This window comes from Cupressus sempervirens, chromosome 7 (genome assembly GCF_028749045.1).
Source record: "Cupressus sempervirens isolate cs-2001-9-10 chromosome 7, ASM2874904v1, whole genome shotgun sequence".
NCBI classification, from domain to species: Eukaryota; Viridiplantae; Streptophyta; class Pinopsida; order Cupressales; family Cupressaceae; genus Cupressus; species Cupressus sempervirens.
In genome coordinates, this window is record NC_143124.1 from 613,710,570 (window position 1) to 613,734,350 (window position 23,781).

The window sequence follows — 23,781 nt, forward strand, 5'->3', positions numbered from 1 at the left end:
GGTACCAATAATGGCCTTCAATTTGTTGCTTAGATGAGTTCTTCTATGAATTTTTTCTTTGGTTCATAAGTTGTGGCCTTGGTATATTCACTGTAAATATGGTCATTTTGTTTTTTGCACCAACCCAATGAAAGTGGTGCTAGGTTGGTCAAAACTCCACTTGATACCTTGGAGAGATCTTATAACTTCATAAAGATTAGCTAGGGGAAATTACAAAACCTTGCTAACGCTTTTGCATCTTGTCAAATGTTGTCCCAAACACTATACCATCTGGACATAGACGAGAAAATGTGTCTCTAACATTCTTTTAGATTAAGCTGCTTGGAATTGTGTCCCTGTACTATATAGGATTCAAATCACTGTTCTTTAGAATCAGATTTATCTTCAAAGGAAAAGGGATTTAGTCAATTTCTGTTGTTTACCATACCCCTTTTGATGGTGGAACTGATATGGAGAGGTGCTAGCAATCACTCATTTTGATGGAGGTAATTAGCTAGTTATCTCATTTAATTTATGAGTTTAACTGGGTCGATCGATTTTATTGATTAGTTAATTGTTGCCCCACATTTGTTTTCCAGTCTATAGGAAAACAAAAGTGAGTTTTGTGTTTTAGATAAGATCAGTCTTTTCCCTAAAATGTTTTTGAGTCTACAGCATTGAATGCTAGGTGATCTCTATTAGATTTTCCCTTTTTGCCTTCTCTCTCTTTATAGCCGGGTGGGAGTTTGTTTTTACCCTGTGATTGGTCGGGGAAGTTAGTACCTAGTACTGTAGAGATCAAATTTACTCATTGCAGATCAGATATGTGTGCTCTATTGGTTCATGGCGTACCATCTCTTGATAAAACGTGCGTTTGTGGAAATTCGAGAATTGTCTTTTCCTTGGTGAGTTTCCAACCCATGAAGGCAACTTCCTGCTAAAGATCTTTTCGAGACACATAAAACTCACGAAGTCCCCAAAGGCGCAAAATTTCAAAGAAATTGATGTTTGAAGCCAAGATAATAATCCTAAACATTAGTCAGATTCATTATTACTCCAATATTCGACCTTGGAGGAAAACCTAGAACTGTCTTCTCTGTGAGTTTCCAACCCATGAAGAAAGTTCTCCGCAAAGCAGTTTGAATTGAAAAACAAGAGGTTGAATGTCCCTCAAACGGGTCCTTGCACCTTAACTAAGCATTCCCAACTACTAGAAATGCAATTGTCAAAGATTCGACCTAGAAGGAAGCATTGGCGGAAAAATGGAAAATGTCTTCTCCTTGGCAGGTTTCCAACCCATGAAGATAGCTTTTCAACTATTCAAGAAAGATTGAGCTAGCAAGTGAATTTGTTCCCCACACCAGATCTGGAGCATGTCAGAATGATACTAGAATGAATCAAACCATTATAGAAAGAGGATAGTGTCAGAATCTCATGCGGCTGATTTTTATCAATGGAGTACTCCGATGGCAACTTTCTGAAACTTAATGGAAACGGAAAAGTAAGTAATGGGCTTATAGAAAGTTATCGTTGAGCTCAACGAAACAGTGAAAAGACTCCTAAATGTCTGTTGATCTTTTGCATTTACTATCCAACGGATATTTCTTTATGTTTCATCTATGTGGCGTGAATCTTGAAGAATAAGGATGAACCGAGACCCTCATATAAAGATGCACAAGCAATTGAATGAGTTACTTCTGTTCTTTGCTTCCTCATTCTATCTATACGCATAGCCTTTGAAGAGTCTGTGGCTGTTGCATTTGTTGTCTCATTCAATCTTTCAATTCAAAATCTTATTCACAAACTCATGGCAACCAAGTTCACGGGTTTCGATGGTTTGACTGGGATCAAGTCCCAATTGCAGAATTTCATGGACACATCCCTCCACTTCTACGAGATGAAAGATTTCCAAAGGAGGGTGAAATCTGAATGAATTCACCCCATTACCGAAAAACTCCAAGGATACGGTTTAGTCGAGGCTACTGGCTTTCGAGTTGCAAATTAAGCCCCAGAGCTGATTTACGAATGCATTCACCACTACAACCTAGAAACCAGGCAAATTGTTCTGCTTGATGATACAATATTAATCTCAATTGATAGGCAAACAATGGTGAATTGTCTTCATGTGCTAGAGTGAAAGGAGTTCTCTGACTTAACTATCGGTGGGGCTGCCTCAGAATTTTCAGCAAAGAAGATGATTTGGAGGAAGAAGATCATGAGAACTTGGTCTTAGAAGCCACAAAGTGATAAGAGCAAAGTTCCTAAAACTTTGTTCGGAACCAACCTTAAGCCATAAATAATTGACGTTTTGGTCCTTCTGCATAGGTTGAGAGGTGAGGTAGAAGCTTTAAATTTCATTGAGCAATACTTCTTTCTAGTTCAAGTTATATGTTCAAACACCCAGTACATTGATTGGGCGCAAGAGGTAAGTGAGATTCTGTCCAATGCTCTCCAGTCAACCAAGTTTTACAATACATTCTATATGTCTTCCTTCTTGATTTACATGCTGGCCTCATTGCAATTATAGCATGGCCTTCCAAGATTTGAGACTTTCCCTGATGATGTTAAGAGTTATGAGTTTTATCCATGTCTCCAATTACAAAATAGTTATGTAGATTCTGTTAAAGTTTATGATGCGTTTACCATGAGGATTTGTAGGGAACTATAGGGATGCCGGAAAGGAGATTCAGCCTAGAAGCCATGGCCGCCATCAGTCAGTTTGGATGTTACTTTATTAAGTTCTCATCATTTTCTTATTTGTGTCTTGCAACATTTGATGGATTTCCCTTGAAGCTATCAATTTATCCAAGTGACATGATTGTGTTGATCGAGATTATACGACAAGCCCTGCAAGTGAACATATTGAGCGGAAGCCTGAAGAAGAAAGGCTACGAATTCCCCATGAGTGTTGGAGCCTTCAGTTGTGATATCTGGTCCGATGCCAAGAACATGTTGAAGGTGTTTGAAAGGAAATACAAGCTGGACATGTATGAAGTCTTGAGGCCTATGTTCGACCCGAATGGGTATGCCAAAGATGTCTTACAAATTGGGAGCATGATAAAACACATCACTACCATTGAAGATTATTGGGCCGATTGCAAAGATGAGTTCGAAAGCCGTGATCGAGCCTTTGCGAGGTCGACAGTCGACCAAGTAAAACTGTAGAAGGTAAACGTTGATGTAAATGGAGTTGAAGACGATGGTTAAAATATGTATAGCAATACTTATTTGACCAAGATGAGGAACACTCCCCTAAGTTCAGAACCTTATGAAGATGCTGTGGAGGATCTAGATATGATGATGGCCAGAATCTACAAGAGAAGTGGAAAGTGGGTCGAGTGGACCACGACACAACGAAGCAGGAGCAAAGGCATGTCCACCTAGTCCTCCCCAAATGTGGGAACACCTTCATCTTCTCAAAGTGTTGCTTCAGGCATAGTCCTACCTCATACTCAAGGACCCTCTCAACTAACTCGAGGAGGTGATCAACCTCTTGACAAGAACATACCACTTGATAAAACTTGTCAGGACGGTTCTGTGCTTGTAATTGGAACAGAAACAGAGTCCAAGAAGAAGGCGAAAGAATTGAGGAACAGTGCAGTCATGGTGGCTCTCTCACTCCACAACAGTCCAATTCCATCCAGAAGCGCCACATTACTCCTTCCAAGTAGCCCCCAAATACAAGTGGTTGACCTTGGAGGTGGAGGAAGTAATGAAAGTGAATCTACAGAGTTAGATGAAGCAACAAAAGAAGCATCTAGAGCAGAGAAAGCATTTGAATCAGAGAAAGCATCTGAAGCATGGAAAGTGCCCAAAGTTACAAAAATCATTTCTCCGGCACCAATTGGCATAGAATCATGGCTCGAAGATACCTTAGACAGAAAGAGGAAAGGAAAAGAGAGGGAGTCCCAAACAAAGAGACTTTATCTCTAGCTATCCATTTTGGGTCAGCATTGAGTAAATTCAAGAAGTAGAAGACTGTACAAGACACTTAACTATGGAGATTGCTAAGCCCACCAAGGAAGGAAGAATTGAAGACTTGACTACAGAGGACTTCGCGTTGTAGTCTATAGACCTCGGAGAAGTTAGATGCGACACCAAAGTAGGCCTGTGGAAATCAACAAATGAAGTGATAGAAGGACAACTCAAAGGTCTCAAACTGCCAAAGTCAGAATGAAGGCTGAGATTCATCAGCTTATTTGCTTCATTAGGCAACTAATTACCTTGTTTGCAAGTATTTCGGGAGTGTCACCCATCAACGACCCTACAGCCACAGACATTCAAGCTATCATCTCCCAACTACAAGAAGACAAATACTTTGGGCAAATTGGTAGGGAGTGGAGTAGAAAACTCAAGTCTGAAGGACTTGTAGTCATAGAGCTACTCGGAAATGTAGTGCTGAGGCTTGAAATGGAGAAAGATAACATCTCGGCTAACTAGGCTACCATGTCAACAGAAAAGGCCAAGAGTGAGGAGTGCATCTCATTATTGAAGATCGTCATCCAAATGAAAGCTAAGGAAGCAGTGGAGGCAAAGACTCCACCAAAGGAAGATGAGCCCTTATTTGAATGGCAACAGAGTATGCTATTCAAGGCCGAAATGATTTTAGTAGTAGAATGACTAAAAGAAACAAAGAGCAAAGTTATGGAGGAACAGGACAGAAACTATAAATTGCTAAAAGGCCTACACACTGACTCCCAAACCAGTGGACAAGGGAAGGAGATAGTAGGAGTTGCTTCCATGCAAAATAATTTCTCTAGTTATCTGGATAAGCTAATAGAGAAATCTACCAATCATCAGGATAGTGTCGGATCTCCAACAGCTCAGTGGGTGTATACACGTGGCGATTGAATGCTATCAAAGATTTGGCCCGAGAACACTCCAAGTGGCTTGTGAGATACACGAACGTTCATGTTTACCAACACGAAGATCTTATTCCAATAATTGTCACCGCCAAGGCCTATAAGGGGAAGTTGGAAGAAGGAAAGAAGGTGAAGTGACATCTCTCCCGCCCTTTTGTATTTTGATGAGCAATTGTAATTGATAACTGGCTCCTTGCCATTTGTCGTTTTTGAGGAGATGAACCTGTTGAGTTCCTTTTTGTAATGGTCATCGCAGAATCCTATATATACTTAACTGAAAGATTAATGAATGGTTGGCTAATTTTTGGTGTGAGATACTTCATGTTGTAGAGACAAGTTGAATGTGTTTTATATCAATTATTTCCTGTTCCATTGTTTTTGTTAGTTTAAGATATCTCTTTCAGTTGAATTGAGTTAATGAATAAACAAAGCTTTGTTCCCCTATTCAATACAATGAATTGAGGATAATAATAGTGTTATGGAAGGTTAAAGAGATCCTATCTTGCATTTTTCTTTAAGTTAGTCCCTTGCATATTAGAGTTAGAATCATTCTGTTAAATAGTTAATTCATAGATAGAATTCATCACTATATTGTCAATTTCTGCAGGTTCATAAGACGCGTGAATTCACAGATTTGATTAGCATTAACACCTGAAGCTTTGCCTGAGTTAGTTCTTGTTTAGGCCTAACTTGGTTGACCTCTTTTGTTCTTTGGTCAAGAACAAACCCCTTTAGAATTAGGAACAAGTAAATTCATTGCAAATCATAACCATAAGGGAGCTGTACCTATAAAATTCAGAAGGAAATTAGTCGTTTTAACTACAATTTCCCAATTGTTGTAATCAGTCATTGTTCAGAAGTATTGGGCATTCAAAGAGTTAATTGAAGTGAACAATCTGTTTACCAACATTAACCATGTTGATTGAAGGTTAACTAAATTGATTAATTAGTCAACTATGTTGATTGATGTGTTGATATATGGGGATGTAAATCATGATTTTTTCAAAATTATTAATGGATAATAGATTCATTTGGGTTTTATCCTAATATTTGAATACTTGTTGGAAAGCCATGAACCAACAAGCTCTATATGAATCCATATATTTTTTTATTTACTGTAGACTAGTTCTTTGGAGCCATCTTTTGTGCTTTTGAGAAATTGCTTTGGTAGAGTCCTTAGGAGCAAGACAAGCCACATGTCTAGGAAACCACTGTACAAATTCCTTTTCGTACATAAGACTATAATCTTTTATGTTAGTGTATATTTTCTTTTCCATACATTAAAAGCTGAAGTCAAGAACAAAGATTATTGTATATGTTGAGCTAGCTCCTACCTATCTATTGGACAAGAGTTTTGTTTTAATTCATCTAGTTCCAAATCTGAAGAGAAAAGAAGTTTGAGAACATACCCTCAGAGGATAAAAGGAAAGAGATAGATAGATAGGAAATATTTATCATGAAATTGAAGATAATGGAAACTGCTAAACTTGATTCAAGAGGAAGAAGTTCAAGACTTGTTTACTAAGACGCTTCATGGTTATATGACAAGATTTATAAAAGGAGCAGAGACAAGATATTTAGTGTAGTATGCAAAGGAAATTTCCAACTAAAATAAAAATATAATGTCTTGTCTCTGTTGGGGAGCCATTGATATAAATATTGGTCATAATAATTGATATCAAGGCCTCTATAATGTCCCCAACTAGGAGGCTGTCAATGTTCAGTGATTAATTTACATCACTATCTGTATAAATCAATTCAACTCAAGAAACTAATGAATATTTCATGATACATTTGGTCATTAAGCCGTTATTCCTTACTTCTCTCCTAAACTCAACCCTAAAAAGCATGTGGATTTACTTTTAGGGCGCTGTACAGAAATCTATAACTAGGTTCCCACAAAGCCTAGGATTCCATCCCAATCTTGTCTTGGGATTCACCTACCTTGTGTGGCGTAAAGTAAATCTACCGCTACTTAGGGTTGAGTTTCAGAGAGAAGTAAGGATCTTGCTATAGCCCCATGAGATGATAGGTTGGTATTTTGTAGGGAGAGGCGGAGTAAATCCCCCCAAAGTAGGTAAATCCCAAGACAGAATAGGGACGGTGTCCTAAGACCTTTAGGGAACCTATTAAGAAGTAAAGACCACACATAATTGGGGTGGGTGGGGGTGAAACAATTATGAACAAATATACTTATTTCCAAACTTATAAAACTGATCACCAACAATTAAAACAATGATGCACAACAATAAGTAACCATACAATATAACACAATGATTTTGTTGACTAGGGAAACTCTTGATTAGAGGGAAAACCCCGGTGGGGGTGGTACACACAAGATAGTGTACTAATACATAAGTTTCTTAAGAGAATGTGATCCAGTTAGGAGTCAGATACAATTCATTCAGTACAGCAGTTCCTGTTAAAGTAGAAATCCCTGTTAGGAGACCTTGAACCCTTGTTAGAGGTTCTGACCTTGTTAAAGGCTGATAAGAACAAGTAGACCCACTGTCTAAGTGCTCGAACAAAAGTGAAAGATAATTCTTTCAGGATAACATATCCAGTGGTCATGAACTGACTGATTTACAATGCCACTCAATCATCCAACATCATCTCTGCTTTGCTTTGATTATTCAGCATCAAGGCTTGCATCATATACATTCCGCACATATCATAAATACATACATAGCCAAACAAGGAAAACGTCTTTCCTTTATATCCTTTATAAATAATTTATTAGGTCAGCCTATTAGAGTTTCCCCAATATACAATTAATTACAGAGGATCATGCCAAGACATTTACACCTTCATAAGCATCAATACAACCACTATATAAAGTTTTTCACATGTTACAATGAGAATATTACATTTGCTAACGATAAATCACATGCTACAGAAACACAGTTGCCTGCCAGTAAAATGCATCACATGCTACATGCTAGAGACCTTCCCAGAATAAGCCAAGTGCTTCTCACTTCTGAACATGTACGTACGAACAAGTCTTCTACCATATACCATGCTGGCCAGTATTAATTCCTGTTCACCAATAAGACATAACAAAAATATCGTTAACTTTATATGTGATTATTTCCTGTAGACTGGTCTGCTACCAGTCTACACAAAACAATCTGTAACTCAACCAAAACATCACATAAAGTATAGCAAGCATAGACATGATGTCTAAACTCATCCTGCTACACAAATGTAAGCTTGCATAGCCAGATGTGTCAACCACTGTCCTTGCTGAACTGATAAGTAGCCTGCGATATACAAAATTTGTGTCTGTCATGAACTAATGAACATATGTTGACATTGATGACGAAACCTGCCATTTATACAACATCTCTGCACATTCCCAGGTGCCCACAATATCCTCAATTGTTAACAAAACCTACTTATAGATTGGTGTCAAGCACCCTATTCCAAGTAGATCCACATGCTCATTAGGATCAAGTTTAGGAGAGAAGCAATTTGATTACATGCGCATGGATTGTGGAAACTTAATGTATTTAGCATAATTAATTATTGGAGCATTGAATAATATATTCACTTAAATACAGAATTATATAGAAATTAATTATAAATTTATATTCAAGCAATTTCTAACTTGAACAAATTATTTGTGCATTAAAATATATTTATATTAATGTTTGTTCGTGACAGCTTCCTTGAAAGTAACACTTGTTAGATGTGTCTACAATTTTTTCTGACTGTTATAAAAACTGTTACATACGGAAAGTTGGATTTGAATCATATTTGTTCAAAGAACGCTAATCAACATATCATACCATTCCATATTTTGATATTCTGAAAGGATATAAATGCAGGAAACTAATGTTCATGCTAAGAATAATATCTAGTACCTAATTATGCTCTATATTGCCAATTTATTGCAGCTCTGGGATGCTAGTATTGGCCAATCAATTGCACAGTTTAAGGAACATCAGAAGCGTGCATGGTCTGTGGATTTTTCTCATGCAGACCCAACAAAGCTAGCTAGTGGAAGCGACGACTGTTCTGTTAAACTTTGGAGCATTAATCAGGTAGGGTTTGCTTCCATTTGTGGAATGTTCCATGTTTAAAAGTACAATTTCAATTTCCTGATTTTTAGTTCCAGTTTTCTTCTGCATGTTGCTTTGTTGTATGCAAAATTTTTAATTACGGTTTTGTAATTGTTTGCAGGAGAGCAGCATTGGTACAATCAAGACAGTGGCAAATGTCTGTTGCGTTCAGTTTCCACCTGATTCTGGCAATATGATTACATTTGGATCTGCTGATTACAAGGTCTATTGCTATGATCTGCGTCATACAAAAGTTCCATGGTGCACTTTGGCAAGCCATGGGAAGGCAGTTAGTTATGTAAAGTTTATAGATAAAAGCACACTAGTTTCTGCATCTACAGATAATACCCTTAAAGTGTGGGATCTTTCAAAAGCGAAGTCTGGTGGAGGATCCAACAATGCTTGCACTCTGACATTTACTGGCCATACCAATGAAAAGGTGTGTTCTACAGAAATAATTTTGAACCAATTTTGCCCTATTTTTTTCTCAAAATGCCTGTGAACATTCTGTCATTTTGAAAGCTATTTAGATGGACTTTATCTTGCAATGCTTTTAATGAATGTCACCAGAGCTTGGGAATTGCATCTTTAAATACTGAAATTGATGTTTACCTGTCACTGTTCCTTTTCAGAATTTTGTAGGCCTTTCTGTTGCTGACGGATACATTGCATGTGGTTCAGAGACAAATTCAGTAAGTTGAAAATATGTAAACTTTGCATCTTATTCTGTAAATGAGTGTGCATACATGTGAGGGAAAGAACAAGTGAGAGATGGAGGTATAGAGTATATAGAATGTCAGCATTCATGAGGCAGTAACTGCCATGCCTGAAGTATATGAAATCTTTGTTATTTAGTATTTATTAACAAGTCTTATGGGAGAGAATAGGTGTCCTCTCAAAGCTCTTATATTTTTTGCTTATTTATCTTGCAAAGTTTGTGTATTAGGAGCATTTATTTGAAGTTTGTAAATTACTTTTTTATATTGTTAACCCATTCCTTGATATGTCATTAACATTCAGTTTTCTTTGGAAACACACTTTTTTGTCCACTTGTTTCAAGCTTTATGCTAGGCACTTTCCTGAAGATTCTTGCTGGATACTTTAATTAGGATTCACAATCTTTCCTCTTATTTGTAGTGCTCCAAGTTTTTATATCAATTCATTAGCAAGCAATAAATGGACTGACATATGTTTTCGCGTGACAATTGCAACGTGCACTCACACACAATGTTGTCAAAATCGAACAACTTTGTTATAACTTGTTTACCTTTCACAGTTTGTTGCATTAGGGTCATTGTATTTTTCAAGTTTTTACATTACTTCTTATATTACTAACCCATTCCTTGAAATGCCTTTAAAACTCATTTTTCTTTGAAACACGCTTATGTTTCCACTTCTATTAGGATTCACAATGTTTCTTCTTATTTGTAGTGCCACAAGTTTTTATATCAATTCATTAGCAAACAATGAATAGACTCACATATTTTTTATGTGACTATTGCAACATGCACATTTTGCAATTCATGCACGCACACACTCACACACAATGTTGTCAAATTGAACAGTTTGATTTTGCTTATTTACCTTGCATAGGTTGTTGCATTAGGAGCATTTATTTTCAAGTTTCTACAATTCTTATATTACTAACTAATTCCTTGAAATGCCATTAAAATTCAATTTTCTTTGGACACGCTCTTATTTTTCCACTTCTTTCAGGCTGAATGCTAGGTGCTTTTCTCAAGATTCTTTATGATACTTTTATTACGATTAACAGTCTTTCCTCTTATTTGTAGTGTCTTGAGTTTTTATATCAATTCATTAGCAAATAATGAATGTACCAACACATTTTTTGTGTAACAATTGCAACATGCACATGTTGCAATTCGTGCACACACACAATGTTGTCTAAATTGTACGAAATTGTGACTAAAGCCCTTGGCTACACTATTGGACGATGAATGGACAAGGTCTATTAGCATCAAACAATATATCATAAGTGGATGACTTGCACAACCATAATGGGATAGCACCAATTGACAAAGTGGAGGATAGATGGAGTCTTCTCCTTTATTACGAAAAGTGATGACAAAGAATGGTTACCAATATTTTTGATATAACAAAGGTGCAAATATTTTCTTGAAATGATTTATTTGATAAGGATAATATTGACAACTAAGAATAGAAAAGCAGATCATTACCAGTGTTACTCAGGTGTGTGCACGTGGGGTAAAAGCTTGGCGCATTGAGTTCATGTACGTCCCAGGTGTGGGTATGTTGCACACTCGCGCTTCGCCACCACTGCCAGAGCAATGCCGCACCGTGGCCACATTGTTCAACAAACTCGACAGGTGCGTCTCGGGTGCGGGGGTGTGTCTCGGGCGTGCGGGTGCGCGCAAATGGACTTAAAAACCCTTTTGTAAGCAGCAAATACCTTCCAAAAGACTTGTAATAGGGAAGTAAAAAACCCAATTACAAGAGAAAAACTTTCCCACTTGTGTATATATATATGCTTATGCATCTCATTTTATACCAAATACTTTCATTTAGTTCACTTGTAGTGCTCCAGCAAAACCCCAATTTTCATCTGTTCTGCCATTTAAAAGACTGATTTCATCCACTTTCTTCCATCTTTCATTTGTTCAAAGGCCTTCCAGTCATGTCCATCATGCATACTATAGATTTGCAAAGTTCTAGCTTGGAAGAAAGATTCGCGACTTCTTCTGTTTAGCCATAAGATCTACCTAAGCAACAGATTAATGCATTGGTCTTATTTTGCAAACAAATCTCAAGGCTAAAGGGTGACATAAGGGAAGAATGACCACATGATGGAGCCATACGAGGGGGAAAAGTGATAAAAAATGATGATAGATAGAGCTTTCAAAATAGGGATGGAAAGAAAAATGAAAAGATGCTTTCCCAGTATGACCATTATAAATGCAGAACAATCAAGAATGCAGGTTTTTATTCCAGTTCAAGATGCTTTCACCAAACTTGAATACATCAATCATGGAGATCCTTGTAGTAACTTGACGGTCGAGAAAGGATGGGGCAAATAGTTTTCGTGTCTTGTTAGACACCATTTTCATTATGTATTTGTAATTTCATTTCGACAGATTATATGAAATGTAATAAGATGTAATTGTTTATAATAATATCACCCGTGAAGCTATATCATGTAATCACATTGTAGGACATTAGGATTTGCAATGTTGAATAAGTCAAACATAGTTATTAGTTTTTGAATAGGTCAAAATTTGTTGGGTTTCTCTGACCTCTCTCTTAGCCCCACCTATTTATAGAAGGGAGCTTCATTGTAATTGTCATCTTTTGGCAATGCAAGAAAGTTCTGTCAGTTTGTATATACACTCTTAAGACTTTGTGCTTGGATATATATTAAATTGCTTTCAATGAAAGAGGCAACTTGCTTTCAGACTTTGTGTTGATTCAAGATGTTATGTGACGACATTTTCTGAATATTGATTGTGAGTTTTATGCTTCGTTCAATAGGGACTTGAATTCAATCTTGCAGATTTGGAGGTGTGTATTATTGCATTTAGAGTTATAGTTCAATTGGAACTTTATGAAGACTTTATGCTGCAAAAAGGAAAATTGCTATAATTGATTACGGCTGCAAATACTTAGAGCTGAAAGACTTTTTGCCTTAGTAATGACTAAATTAAAATTAGTGAATATGTAGTAAGAGGCTTTGTGCTGCTTTGTTTGTTCAGGTTATAAAATATTCATTTGGAATAAGTGTACAAGAGAATTTTGGTTTATGCAACTGTTCGACCAATATAAATTAGATTGGTGTCTTTTTTGTTGTTCTTATGTGAACTCATGAGCCATCTATATTATTGTAGCAATAGGTGCTTTTTGTTAAATTCTAGTGCTACTCATAAGTTGTTTGCAGAATCATTCCTAAAAAAGAGGAATAGATTAAGAATATCACCCCTCTTGTAATTTTAGTTAAGTTTCTATTGAAGCCACCTATGGTAAGAAGGGAGCCTTTGCTGTCACTGAGAGGAGAGAGAAATCTCATGAGACATTGCCTAAAGTCATAGTTTTGCAAGTTGTGGTCACAATAACTTACAAAACTTTTAGCCAACAAGGTGTTCAACTTGAGGGGGAACATTAAAAGGAAGCAAAGTGGGCAAACATATCAATGGATTGTGGTCTTGTACAATTGGGTTTGTTGCCAATTGCTGCAGAAAGCTTAGAATTTTTTCTAGTGTATGTGAAGTAGTATGATCTTGCAAAGAGAGAAATAAGATCTTTTGGTGGATGTGTTTTGTGTAGTCTCAACTTAGATGACATCAAGGTAGCCTTCTCCATACCAATGTACGAGGAATCATTTGAAGTGGATTTAGAGGAGTGTAAAAGGGCCTGGGAGAAACATTTGGTGAAATATCACAATCAAGTTACCACATTTTGGCAAAAGGAAAAGAAATCAGGTCTTCCCAAGAATATTGGGTGAAATTTTAGGGATGAATTTGAGATCATGATCACTTTTCAACTAAAGCATAGGCCATGAAGAAGGTTGCAGTTTCAAGCCATGGATGTTTTTTCTCATAAGCATTGTATGCTGATGAAATTTCAACAAGCTTGTCAGTTTCTAATGATATCATATGTAGTATATTTGTTGACTCATCATGGCATGCCTTCAAGAATGAACATTATTGGGTCACATCAACTCACTTGCATTTGTAGGAACCTCTTGCAGTTGGATTATTTTGGCTCTCTGAATTATTTTATAAGAGTGGATGACACTTTTCTTATGGACCTGGTTTGTGAGTGTAGAATAAAAATCACATGATATCAAGTTACCCAAGTGACAATATTTTATGAACATACTTCACCATATGTTTGGTATACACTTTCTCTTGAGTTGTTTCTTGATTCAATTGGGAATCTACAAGTGTAAAATGACAGTGGATTTAAGTTCAACATTGAGGAAATGACGATATTTTTGTTAATAAGTATGTTAGAGGACCTACTATTCAGTTCTTGCTCAATAATGAAGACATCCCGAATGGGTTTGTCATTTGGAATGGAATCCTTAAGGCAAGGGACTTGGCCAAAGCTAAGATTAAGTGGAAAGTGGGTAATGGTGATGACATTCTATTCTGGCATGATAATTGGTTGATTCAAGGCCCCCTTATAAATAATCCTATCTTTGAAAACTGGTCAAATATTTGTATTAGGCAATTTGGTTTGAAAGTTAGTGATTATAGAACTGACCAGGGTTGGAGACACCTGCCTTTCATTTCAAATGACCTCAAGCCGGTTATGATAATGCTGAACTCTATGATTCTTAATAACAAGAGGGATGAGTTAATATGGGGAGACAACCCAAATGGTTGTTACTCGGTTGCATCGAGATATAACTCTCTTTGGAGCTTGAATGAGAAGCTCCCTTGGGCCAAAGCCTGGGTACCTGGTCTAACCCCAAATATTAATATTTTTTTCTGACTGGCTTTACAAGATAAAATTCTTACCCAGGATAATTTAATCAAAAGAGGACATTATATGCCTAATAGATGCATATTGTGTAAAATTCAAATGGAATCAGCTAATCATATGCTTATCCATTGTCTTTATTCAAGGGAGGTTTGGGATAGCTTAACCAAGAATCTTGGGGTAAGTTAGTGCAAGCTAGGTAATGTACTGGATTTCTTTTGTCAATGGAATAGTATGTTTAAAGGTACAGATTTGCAGGATTTAAGTACCTGGTCTTTGCCTCATTTCTATTGGGGAGTCTGGAAGGAAAGAAACAATAGTCTTCAGAGATAGAGAGGAACCTGCTTTTGTTCTGGGGGAAAAGATATATAGAAGCATAAAGGAAAATTACCAAGTCAGAAAGGGGGGAGATATTGAAAATGGTGGTAATAAGGAGAAAGATAAGGACAGGAGGACTAAAAGACAGGACGTGAAATGGTTGCTCCCTCCTGAGGGATGACATAAAGAAAATTTTGATGGTGCGGCTAAAGGAAACCTCGGACCTTCGGGTTGTGGAGGTATCATTAGAAATAGCTATTGTGGAGGGGTGGCGGCTTTTTCCCATCCTTTGGGTTATCAGATAAACCATTATGCAGAAGCCAGTGCTGCATGCCACACAGTGAAATTAGCTTTGGACATGGGAGTTAAAAAATTATTGTTGGAGGGGGATTCAAATAACATCATAAGGTGTATTAAAGGGGTCACCCAACCATCATGGTCCATAGCTAATATTATTGAAGATACCCGCTCCTTTCTTGGCAATTTTGAAAGTGTCCACGTCACCCATGAATAGAGGGAGGCAAATTCTGTGGCAGACTGGTTTGCCAACGAAGTAGTTAGGCAAGAAAAGGGGATGATTTGGAATTTCGGCGGAAATATCCTGGAAGAAGCGAAAAGCCTAATTGAGCTGGACAAAATCTAGGGAGGTACGGTGGATATCTAATTGTTATAATGGTATTTAATGAGAGTTGGGGTTTGAGTATTTATAATTATGGTGTTTACAGAAAAAGCAGTTAGATGAGGTTATCAGTGTCAAATCGACACGTTTCTTAGGTCTTTTTTTCTCTTTCTTTACCATTTTTGGGGAAAAGAAACACATATTGGCGATTATCAGAGAGGCGGCCATTAGGGTTTTTAGAGGTTGGAGAAGGGATATCAGTGGTCGGAGTTTATGAGAATAGTTAACGTTGAAAATTCAGAAATGGTGGGGGAAAGAAGTAGGAAGGAACCTGTTGGCGAAGCAGAAAAATGGAAGCAAAGGACTAAAGTCTAGGATAAGCTAGAGAAGGGTGGTATAGCCAAGTATATTACTAAACTTCATGGCTTGAACACTGCGATCACTAGCAGTATGGTTGATTCATGGAAGGATGGGAGGGTTAAAGTGGATGGGGTTTCGTTTCAGGTCACCAAGAAAGTCATTGCTCTTGTAACTGAAATTTTGTCAGAGGGGTTGAAGTTTTACAGAGATAACAAGGTGTCAGTGAATGCTGTGAAGGAATTTGCAAAGAATACGGAGGAGAGAAATGAACTAGTAAAGTGTGAAACTTACTACGAAATGGATTCTATCAAGAAATTATGGAGGTATGTTTTACGGGCCATTATAGAGTATTTTTCTTTGGACACTAGATTCAATAGAGTAAGAACACACCATTTTGTTTTACTCAATCACTTTCGCTATGGCGTCAAGATTTCATTCCCTTTTTATTTATATACTTCAATGTGTAAGAGTATTTTTGGGCACAAGAAGAAACCCTCTGCGAATCTGGCCCTACATGAGGGGTTATTGCTTTTAATTTATGAGCATTTCAAGGCTCAGACCATAAGCAAAACCCCCCTGCAGGGCGTGGACGCTTCTGTGAATATGGGAAGCTCTAGCTTCTCGTCTGATTTAGAGGATGTCCAAAGTATTAGTTCAGAGGGTGAAGAGAACATTATGCCTGGAAAGAAGGCGAATGATTTAGAAAAGAAATTGCCCTTGTCGATGAAAACCCCGAGCAGGAAGAGCCCTAGAGGACATGGATCTAAATCATTAGGCTAGGGAGATGAAGAGTACAATGAGGAAGGGGATGATATGAAAACTGATGAAGAGGTTGAAGAGGAGGCAGAAACTAAGATAGTGGAGTCGGTGGTTAAAAGACAGAGGAGGTCTAAAGAGAAGGATGCAGAGGGGATTTTGGATTCTGGGTCAGAGCTCTTTGCCATTCCTCTTTCCCCTATTCATCCTCAGGAACAGGACAAGGAGAAGAAAGATGGTGAGGGAGGAGAGGTGGTAATTAAGGATAGGCTAATGGCCTGGAGAAACTTTAATGTCAGAACTTCCAAAATGGGTATAGTAAGAGAGCTATGAACCCATAAATTTTAGAAGAAAAATAGGGTCAGCTCCAGTTGGGGGATCTCATTTATCCAACAATGGTGGCCATAATGGATAATGCAAGGGAGATTGGCATGAATTTGCTTAATAATGCTAGAAACAACATGATTGACAAATGGCTTTGCCATGAGTTGGAGTTTAGAGAAAAAATAGGCCAGCTGGAAAACAAAAGGAAGATGCCAGATTGTGGTAATTTGAACGACCATGAGGATTGACTTAGTTTGGCTGAGAAGAGAATCCAGAATTTGGAAAACTACAATCATAATCTGGCAAATCAGATGATCTCCATTCTGACTTCTATCAATGATAATATCTTGTCCCTTATTGGAATGCTGAAAGCCAGAGGTCTTCTGGATGAAAATGAGGGCAGAGGAAGAGCCAGAATGGAAGAGGATGTGACGAATGACATCACCTTCAACATCATGGAGCAGGATGGTTAGAAGAAGCAGGAACAGATGGTCGAGGAGATTAACAAAGCCTATGAAGCAGCGGAAACGATGCAGGAGCTTGAGAGAAAGACAGAGGAATAACTTTGGTTTTTCTTTTCCTATCTTTTGGACTGTTAGGTTGCTGTAGTTTTTTGGCTAGTTGGTTTTTTAGTCTGTTGTATTGGCCTTTTGGTTGGCCTTCATTTTCTGGCTGGGCTTTAACTGCTTATTATCAGCCTTTGGCTTTTTGTCTGTCTGTTGAACTGGCCCTTTGGTTGGCCTTCTTTTTCTGGCCGGGCTTTAACTGCTTATTATTAGCCTTATGATATGTTTTAACTCTCGGGTTTTAGGATTCCTGTAAAACCTATTTTTCTTATCAAAAACATTGAGGAAATGACCATCTTGGACTTCAATATCCTTAGATATGCACTTACAACACAAAGGCCATTGTGCAATCAAGGTAGGGGGATACATATATGCCTATTCCGAGGATTTAATTCTATTGGACCAATTGTGCAAATAAATCGTGAGTTTCTTAAATGGGATTTGAACCATTTAAGAGTCCTTTGCTTATTTTCTACTGAAGGATGTCTTATCATGATAGTTTGCAAAGAGTAAGATAGAGGCACCAATTCATGTGATTTATAAATTGGTAGTAAAAAGAGATATTTTCAAGTCAGGATTGGGCTAGTATTGTTCTCAAGTGCATTTGGTTATTCATGAACTAAAAAATGATGGTTCCAGAGGGAAGATGCTAGTAATGCTGTCACCTAAAACAACATTTCCTTCTTCAAAAGTAGTTATAAAAGTAAAAAATAAATGGAAAAGATGCAGAGGGAAAGAAGAAGAAAAATGATTTTTTTGAGGGAAATTTAAAAGAAGATGATTTAAATGGCCTTGCAAATTCAAAAGGAGTTGTATTGACATGTAGACAATAAGAGGCTAGAATGTTGTCTTTATGTAAGATACTTTTGCTCTTTAAGATGTTCTAGATTGGTGGAAAAGAGATTCGAGAGGAACTTACTACATGGGAATAAGAGGTTAAAGGGAGAAAGAGGAAAGTGCCTTCATATCGAATTGATTTTTAATGGGCTTTATAAACTAGTTGGGGAACCATTTGTGAAGCAATCCAAATCCAAGCTAGGATGACAAAGATTGCAATGAGAAATTTGATTACCAAAGTGGCTATTCCTCGCAAATTAAGTCTATGCAAGTTGCAGATCCTACCAATTTTCAGATTATTCAAAGCTTTTTGGGACTAGGTTCTTGGTAGAGTGATGTCAACAAGTTGGAATTAATCATGAGCAACATAGAGAATGTATTTCTTATCTTTTACAATCCACTATAGAGCCTATGGTATTCATACGCTAGAATCTAGAATTCCTCGAAGAGAAAATACAAGTTGGCTAGTGCTACATGGGGAGATTTTGGAGAAGTGGCTTGAAGACATTTGTGATCGAGGTATAGAAGTGTTAGAGAAATAATACCATTAATAAGAAATGTGAAGGTGGTAATCCTAGGGATCATAGACATTGAAAACTAGATGCTTGAGACATTTACTATATATGAGATAAGATTTTTATAAGTTTATTAATGTCTAACAAGAGACCACTAAGGGGGTCAAAAAGACTAAAAGAAAACAAATAGGGCAACCACCAATAATAGGGGCACCAAATGGTGTTTGGGACAGAGAAATCAAGAAAGAAAAAGAATCAAAGAGAGAAAACTAGAGGTCATTCCTAGGCAGGAGGAAGTTCAACACCAAAGGATATGGTCTGGCGCAAAAGAGCCTTCGACTGTCTTAGAGTACCACTGGAAGTGGAATGCCACTATCGAGTGTACCCACAATGAGGACTTAGATCTTGTGTGACCAGAGGTAGGAGTGCTGAGTGACCTCTTCGTGTCCTAGGATGACAACACAGGTGACAAAAAGGAGGCAATAAGCTGATCAGTAACTTGGCTTGAAGTGAACATAGGATGCAAATTGTGGTCATGAAGCTATGTGGTCTCCCGGAGGTAAAGTGCAAGGCACTGCTTGTCGGTGTATCTGAAGAAAGTTGAAAGGGGTCTGTACTCTCTAATCAGGCAATGAAACCTCCCTATGATCTCATAGTAGATGGGACAACAAAAGATGAAGTGAGTCTCTATTTCCCCTCTGCCAAGGCACAAAGGTGGCATATCCAGTCATCTCTATTGATCTGATGGTCAACTTGAATACGAAGCTAGTAGGCATTGATTGTAAAGGAACCCAAACAGATACGGAGGGCGTGATTCTAACACTAAGTCAGGTGAAAGGGGCGTACAATAACCACATCTTGAATGTACATCTAGTGCACAACATAAAAGGCCATCCTCCTATGCAGCTCACCCCAGAGGGTTAGTCCAAGTCGTGATAATATAGTGCATGTAAATATCAAGTCCAACATGCTCGTTTAACTTCCACTCAAAAGGAAGGAGATGAGCAGGAGTATCCAGTGACAACTTGATGAATGGTACTCCACTTAATACCACTAACACAACAAAAATACATAAACAACAACGAATTGAGAGAATGAAATATGGGCTTCTTATTTTCTCCACAAGTGTGAAATTACGGAATTTAGAATTACAATATGCAAACCTACATTGGCGCCTTCCTTAGAACAATCTACAAGATAGAGCTACGACTATAACCCATAATCACCCTAGACAACCTACGTGCCTTATATAGGCATTTTTCACCGCCTGCGAAGGTTCTAGACACTCAACCCTAACTCTTGAGGCCAACCAACCTCATATTATATTATTTTATTACACTTTATTACATAGAATCGACTCAAGACAATTTACAAATTACATTTTTGGATGGGACACTTTTGGGGACCATAACTAACAAACCATTGGCTTGATGGGCTATTATAATCCCTTTTCGAAAACGACAGCTGAAGTTTTATAGTTAGTAATTGCACAAGCATCTATTAGCCGTGGTTTGACCTCGTTCCAAAGCCATTTAGGCCTTCATCGCTGAGCTTGAAGTTTGGATAGCCAAAATTCCTACTAAAAATCTGCAATAACTGCACTAATACATATGATATGCCAATGGAACTCATTTGGTTGGCTGATATGTCTAAGATGAACCTCCACATGAGATTATAACAATCTTAGCACATAAGACCAACTTACTAAAATTAGCAAGCTTCAACAAATAGCAACTTTGCATAGGAATAGCCCTTATTCAAGATACAAAACTAGAAATAGAATTAGTTTTCGGTGATGCAAGATATCCCTTACACTCAGGATGCTCTTGCATTAGACACCCTAGGTAATTTTGGGAAGTGACATTGTCACGTCTTAGGTAGTAGGAGGAAAACCAAGACTGTCAACCTCCTCCCTCGCCAGCCATGATGAATCCTTCGCTAGGCTTTCTTTCCATTTGACCAGATACTCTTCATATGTTCCGTTCCTTGTGCTTCTTCCAACTCTACTATCTAGTATCTCCTCGATCTCCTTTGTAGCTGAAGTAGTTGCTAAAATACTCCATTGCACATCGGCAACCTCATCTCCATCACCGCCTTCATAATACTCTGTCAGATCTGAAATGTTAAACATTGGTGAAATATTCAGTTCAGCAGGCAACTCTACTTCATAGACATTTCTAAAATCATGCCTTTTTAGTGTTTCGCATGGTCCAAACTTCTCCATTTTCAACTTATTGTATGTACCCATTGAAAATCTCTCCTTCCTCAAATGAAGCACAACTTCATCTCCAATATGAAATTCCTTACACCTCCTTTTGTCAGCTTCCTTAGCCTTATACTGTGTATTCATCCTTGTAATGTGCTTCCTCACCTCCTCATGGATTTTCTTCAAATGTTTTACAAAATTCTCCGGTTTAGCACTACTTATCTCTCCATTATCCAACTTCCTCAATTTAGAAGTATTTCTTGGAGTGCTCCCATATACAATTTTGAATGACAATTTACCAGTACTTTTGTTGACAAAATTATTGTATGCAAATTCTTCCTGTGGTAAAATCAGATCCCATGCTTTTGGCTTATCTTCAACCAAACAACTCAACAAATTCCCCGAACTCTGATTCACCAACTCTGTCTGTCCATCTGTTTGTGGGTAATGTGATGAATTGAACTTCAAATATCTCTTCAATTTCTTCCACAATGTATGCTAAAATACCCATCAAACTTGCTAGCTCGATCTGAAATTGTACTCTTTGGTAGAACATATAGTCTCACCACTTCTTTGAAAAACAACTCCACCACATGATCATCACTAGTATTCTTGCAGGAAATAAAGTGTGCCATCTTTGAAAATCTGACAACCACCAGAAAAATTGAATCATGCCCTCGTTGAGTTCTTGGCAAATGAAGAACGAAATCCATGCTGACATCCTCCCACGGCTTCTCTGGTATAGGAAATGGCTGATACAAACTTGTAATTTGCTGCACACCTTTTGCTGTCCGACATACTCTGCAACGTTGCATAAACTTCTTGACATTTTGTTGCAATTGTGGCCAGTAATAATTCTTAGCAATCAAAGCAATGGTCTTATCTCTACCAAAATGCCCAGCTAGTCCTCCACTATGCTTCTCCTTGATGAGATTCTCCTTTATAGAACTTCTTGGAATGCACAATTGATTTCCTTTAAACAACATACCATCCTAGATTATGAAATCCAACCACTTTGTTTTGTCAAGTGTAATAGGTTTTGGAGAAGCTTTCCAAGCTTCACCAAAGTCAAGATCCCCTGGATACAAATTCTTGAGTTTCTTGAACCCAACCACCTCAATTTGCATTTTTGTTAGCAAAAGTTGCCTCCTACGAAGAGCATTACCAATTGTGTTACAATTCCCACTACTATGTTTCAAACAAAATGTATGACTCTACAAAAACTCAACCCATTTCAAATTCCTTTGGTTCAATTTTCCTTGACTATTCAAATATTACAAAGCTTGGTGATTAGTATACGAGACAAACTCCTTAGGAAGAAGATAGTGTCTCCACTTCTTCAATGCTTGAATTATAGTATAAAATTACTAATCATAAACATAATACATTCTTTTGGCATCATTTAACTTCTTATTGAAATAAGCAATAGGTCTACCTTTTTGGCTCAAAACGACTCTTGTTGCACTACCACTAACATCAGTCTACTTGAAACACCTTATTAAAATCTGGAAGTGCTAAAATAGGTCGTTTTGTAACTCCCTATTTCAATAAATTGAAATTCTTATTTGCTCCTATAGTCCATTTAAACTCTTCCCTATAACTAGCCAGTCCATGAAAATGTCTTACCTCCATAGCACTTGTTGGGGTAGGCCATTCAAGGATAGCCTTCACTTTCTCAGGGTCCATTTTTAGACCTTGTATTGAAACTACAAACATAAACTACACCAACTCCTCCACAAAACTACACGTTAGATTTATCAACAAATTTTCTTCCCTCAACTTCTCAAACACTTTACGAATGTGCATTATATGCTACTCAAATGTCTTGCTAAAGATCAAAATATCATCTTGGTAAACAATGACAAACTTACCTTACCTCATTCATCCACTCTTCAAATCTATCTTTGTGAAATACAAAACTTCATTCAAGCAGTCCATGATATCATCGATCCATGGCAATTGAAATCTATACTTGATTGTGATTGTGTTGAGATAGTGCGAGAAATTGTGCACATTCTCCATTCTCCATTCTTCTTTGGTGTTAATACTGATGGCACAACACATGGACTTAGACTCTTTCGAATCAACCCCTTCTTCCACAACTCATGCACTTGTTTGTTCAACTCTTCACTTTTTGTTGGTGTCATTCTGTGCGTTGCCTTGTTTGGCAAACTGGCTCCTGGAATCAAGTCCATTTGGTGACTAATCTTCCTTACTAGTGGTAATCCATCAGGCACATTATTAGATACAAGATCTTGAAATTCTTCCAAGAAATTTGCAACTTCTGCAGGCACCTCTTCTACTTCTTCTTTAGCATCTTTTGGAATTATAGAAAACAACATGCTCACGCCTCATATCCCCTAGGGATTTCTTTCCATCAACAAAACATACTCGACAACGCTACATACCTTTTACTCTTTATCCTTCAATGACTTTAGCTTATGTTTCACTCCATCCTTTGTCACAGTGTAGGTATTTGCACGACCATCATGTACAACATGCCTGTCAAACTACCACGGTCTACACAACAACATATTGCATATGTCCATAGGGCTGAAATCACAATGTATCTCATCTTGGTAGCTTACTATTTTGAACTTCGCTAGACACTGTTCAATGACCATGACCTATTGGTCATCTTGCACCCAAGCAATGCGATATGGATGCCAATGTTTGTGCGTGGCCACCTTTTCTAACACCAGATTCTTAGTACTTCCACCATCTATTATTACATTACAACACTTATCTTCACACTTTCACCTTGTGTGAAACAAGATCCTCTGTTGATTAGGTTCATTCTCACCACTATGCAAGACTCTTTTGATATCTAGGACTTCTCCTCTTTCAACATCTTCAATATGTGATAACTTGACATTTTCATCCACATACGCAACTCTGGCCTGGCATTCATTTCTCTTGTT

The 23,781-nt window shown here is 37.6% G+C and overlaps 1 protein-coding gene across 2 annotated transcripts in view; it reads left to right on the forward strand.

Annotated features, from left to right (window-relative positions):
• The window catches only part of LOC149548211 (protein SPA1-RELATED 4-like), a 185,719-nt gene that overhangs the window by 120,736 nt on the left and 41,202 nt on the right, over nt 1-23,781 (forward strand). For both annotated transcript variants that reach the window (XM_089792255.1, XM_089792257.1), the window contains 3 exons: nt 8,738-8,884; nt 9,024-9,341; nt 9,535-9,594. In XM_089792255.1, the coding sequence (XP_089648381.1) occupies nt 8,738-8,884; nt 9,024-9,341; nt 9,535-9,594 (525 nt within the window). The remainder of the gene's footprint in view (nt 1-8,737; nt 8,885-9,023; nt 9,342-9,534; nt 9,595-23,781) is intronic.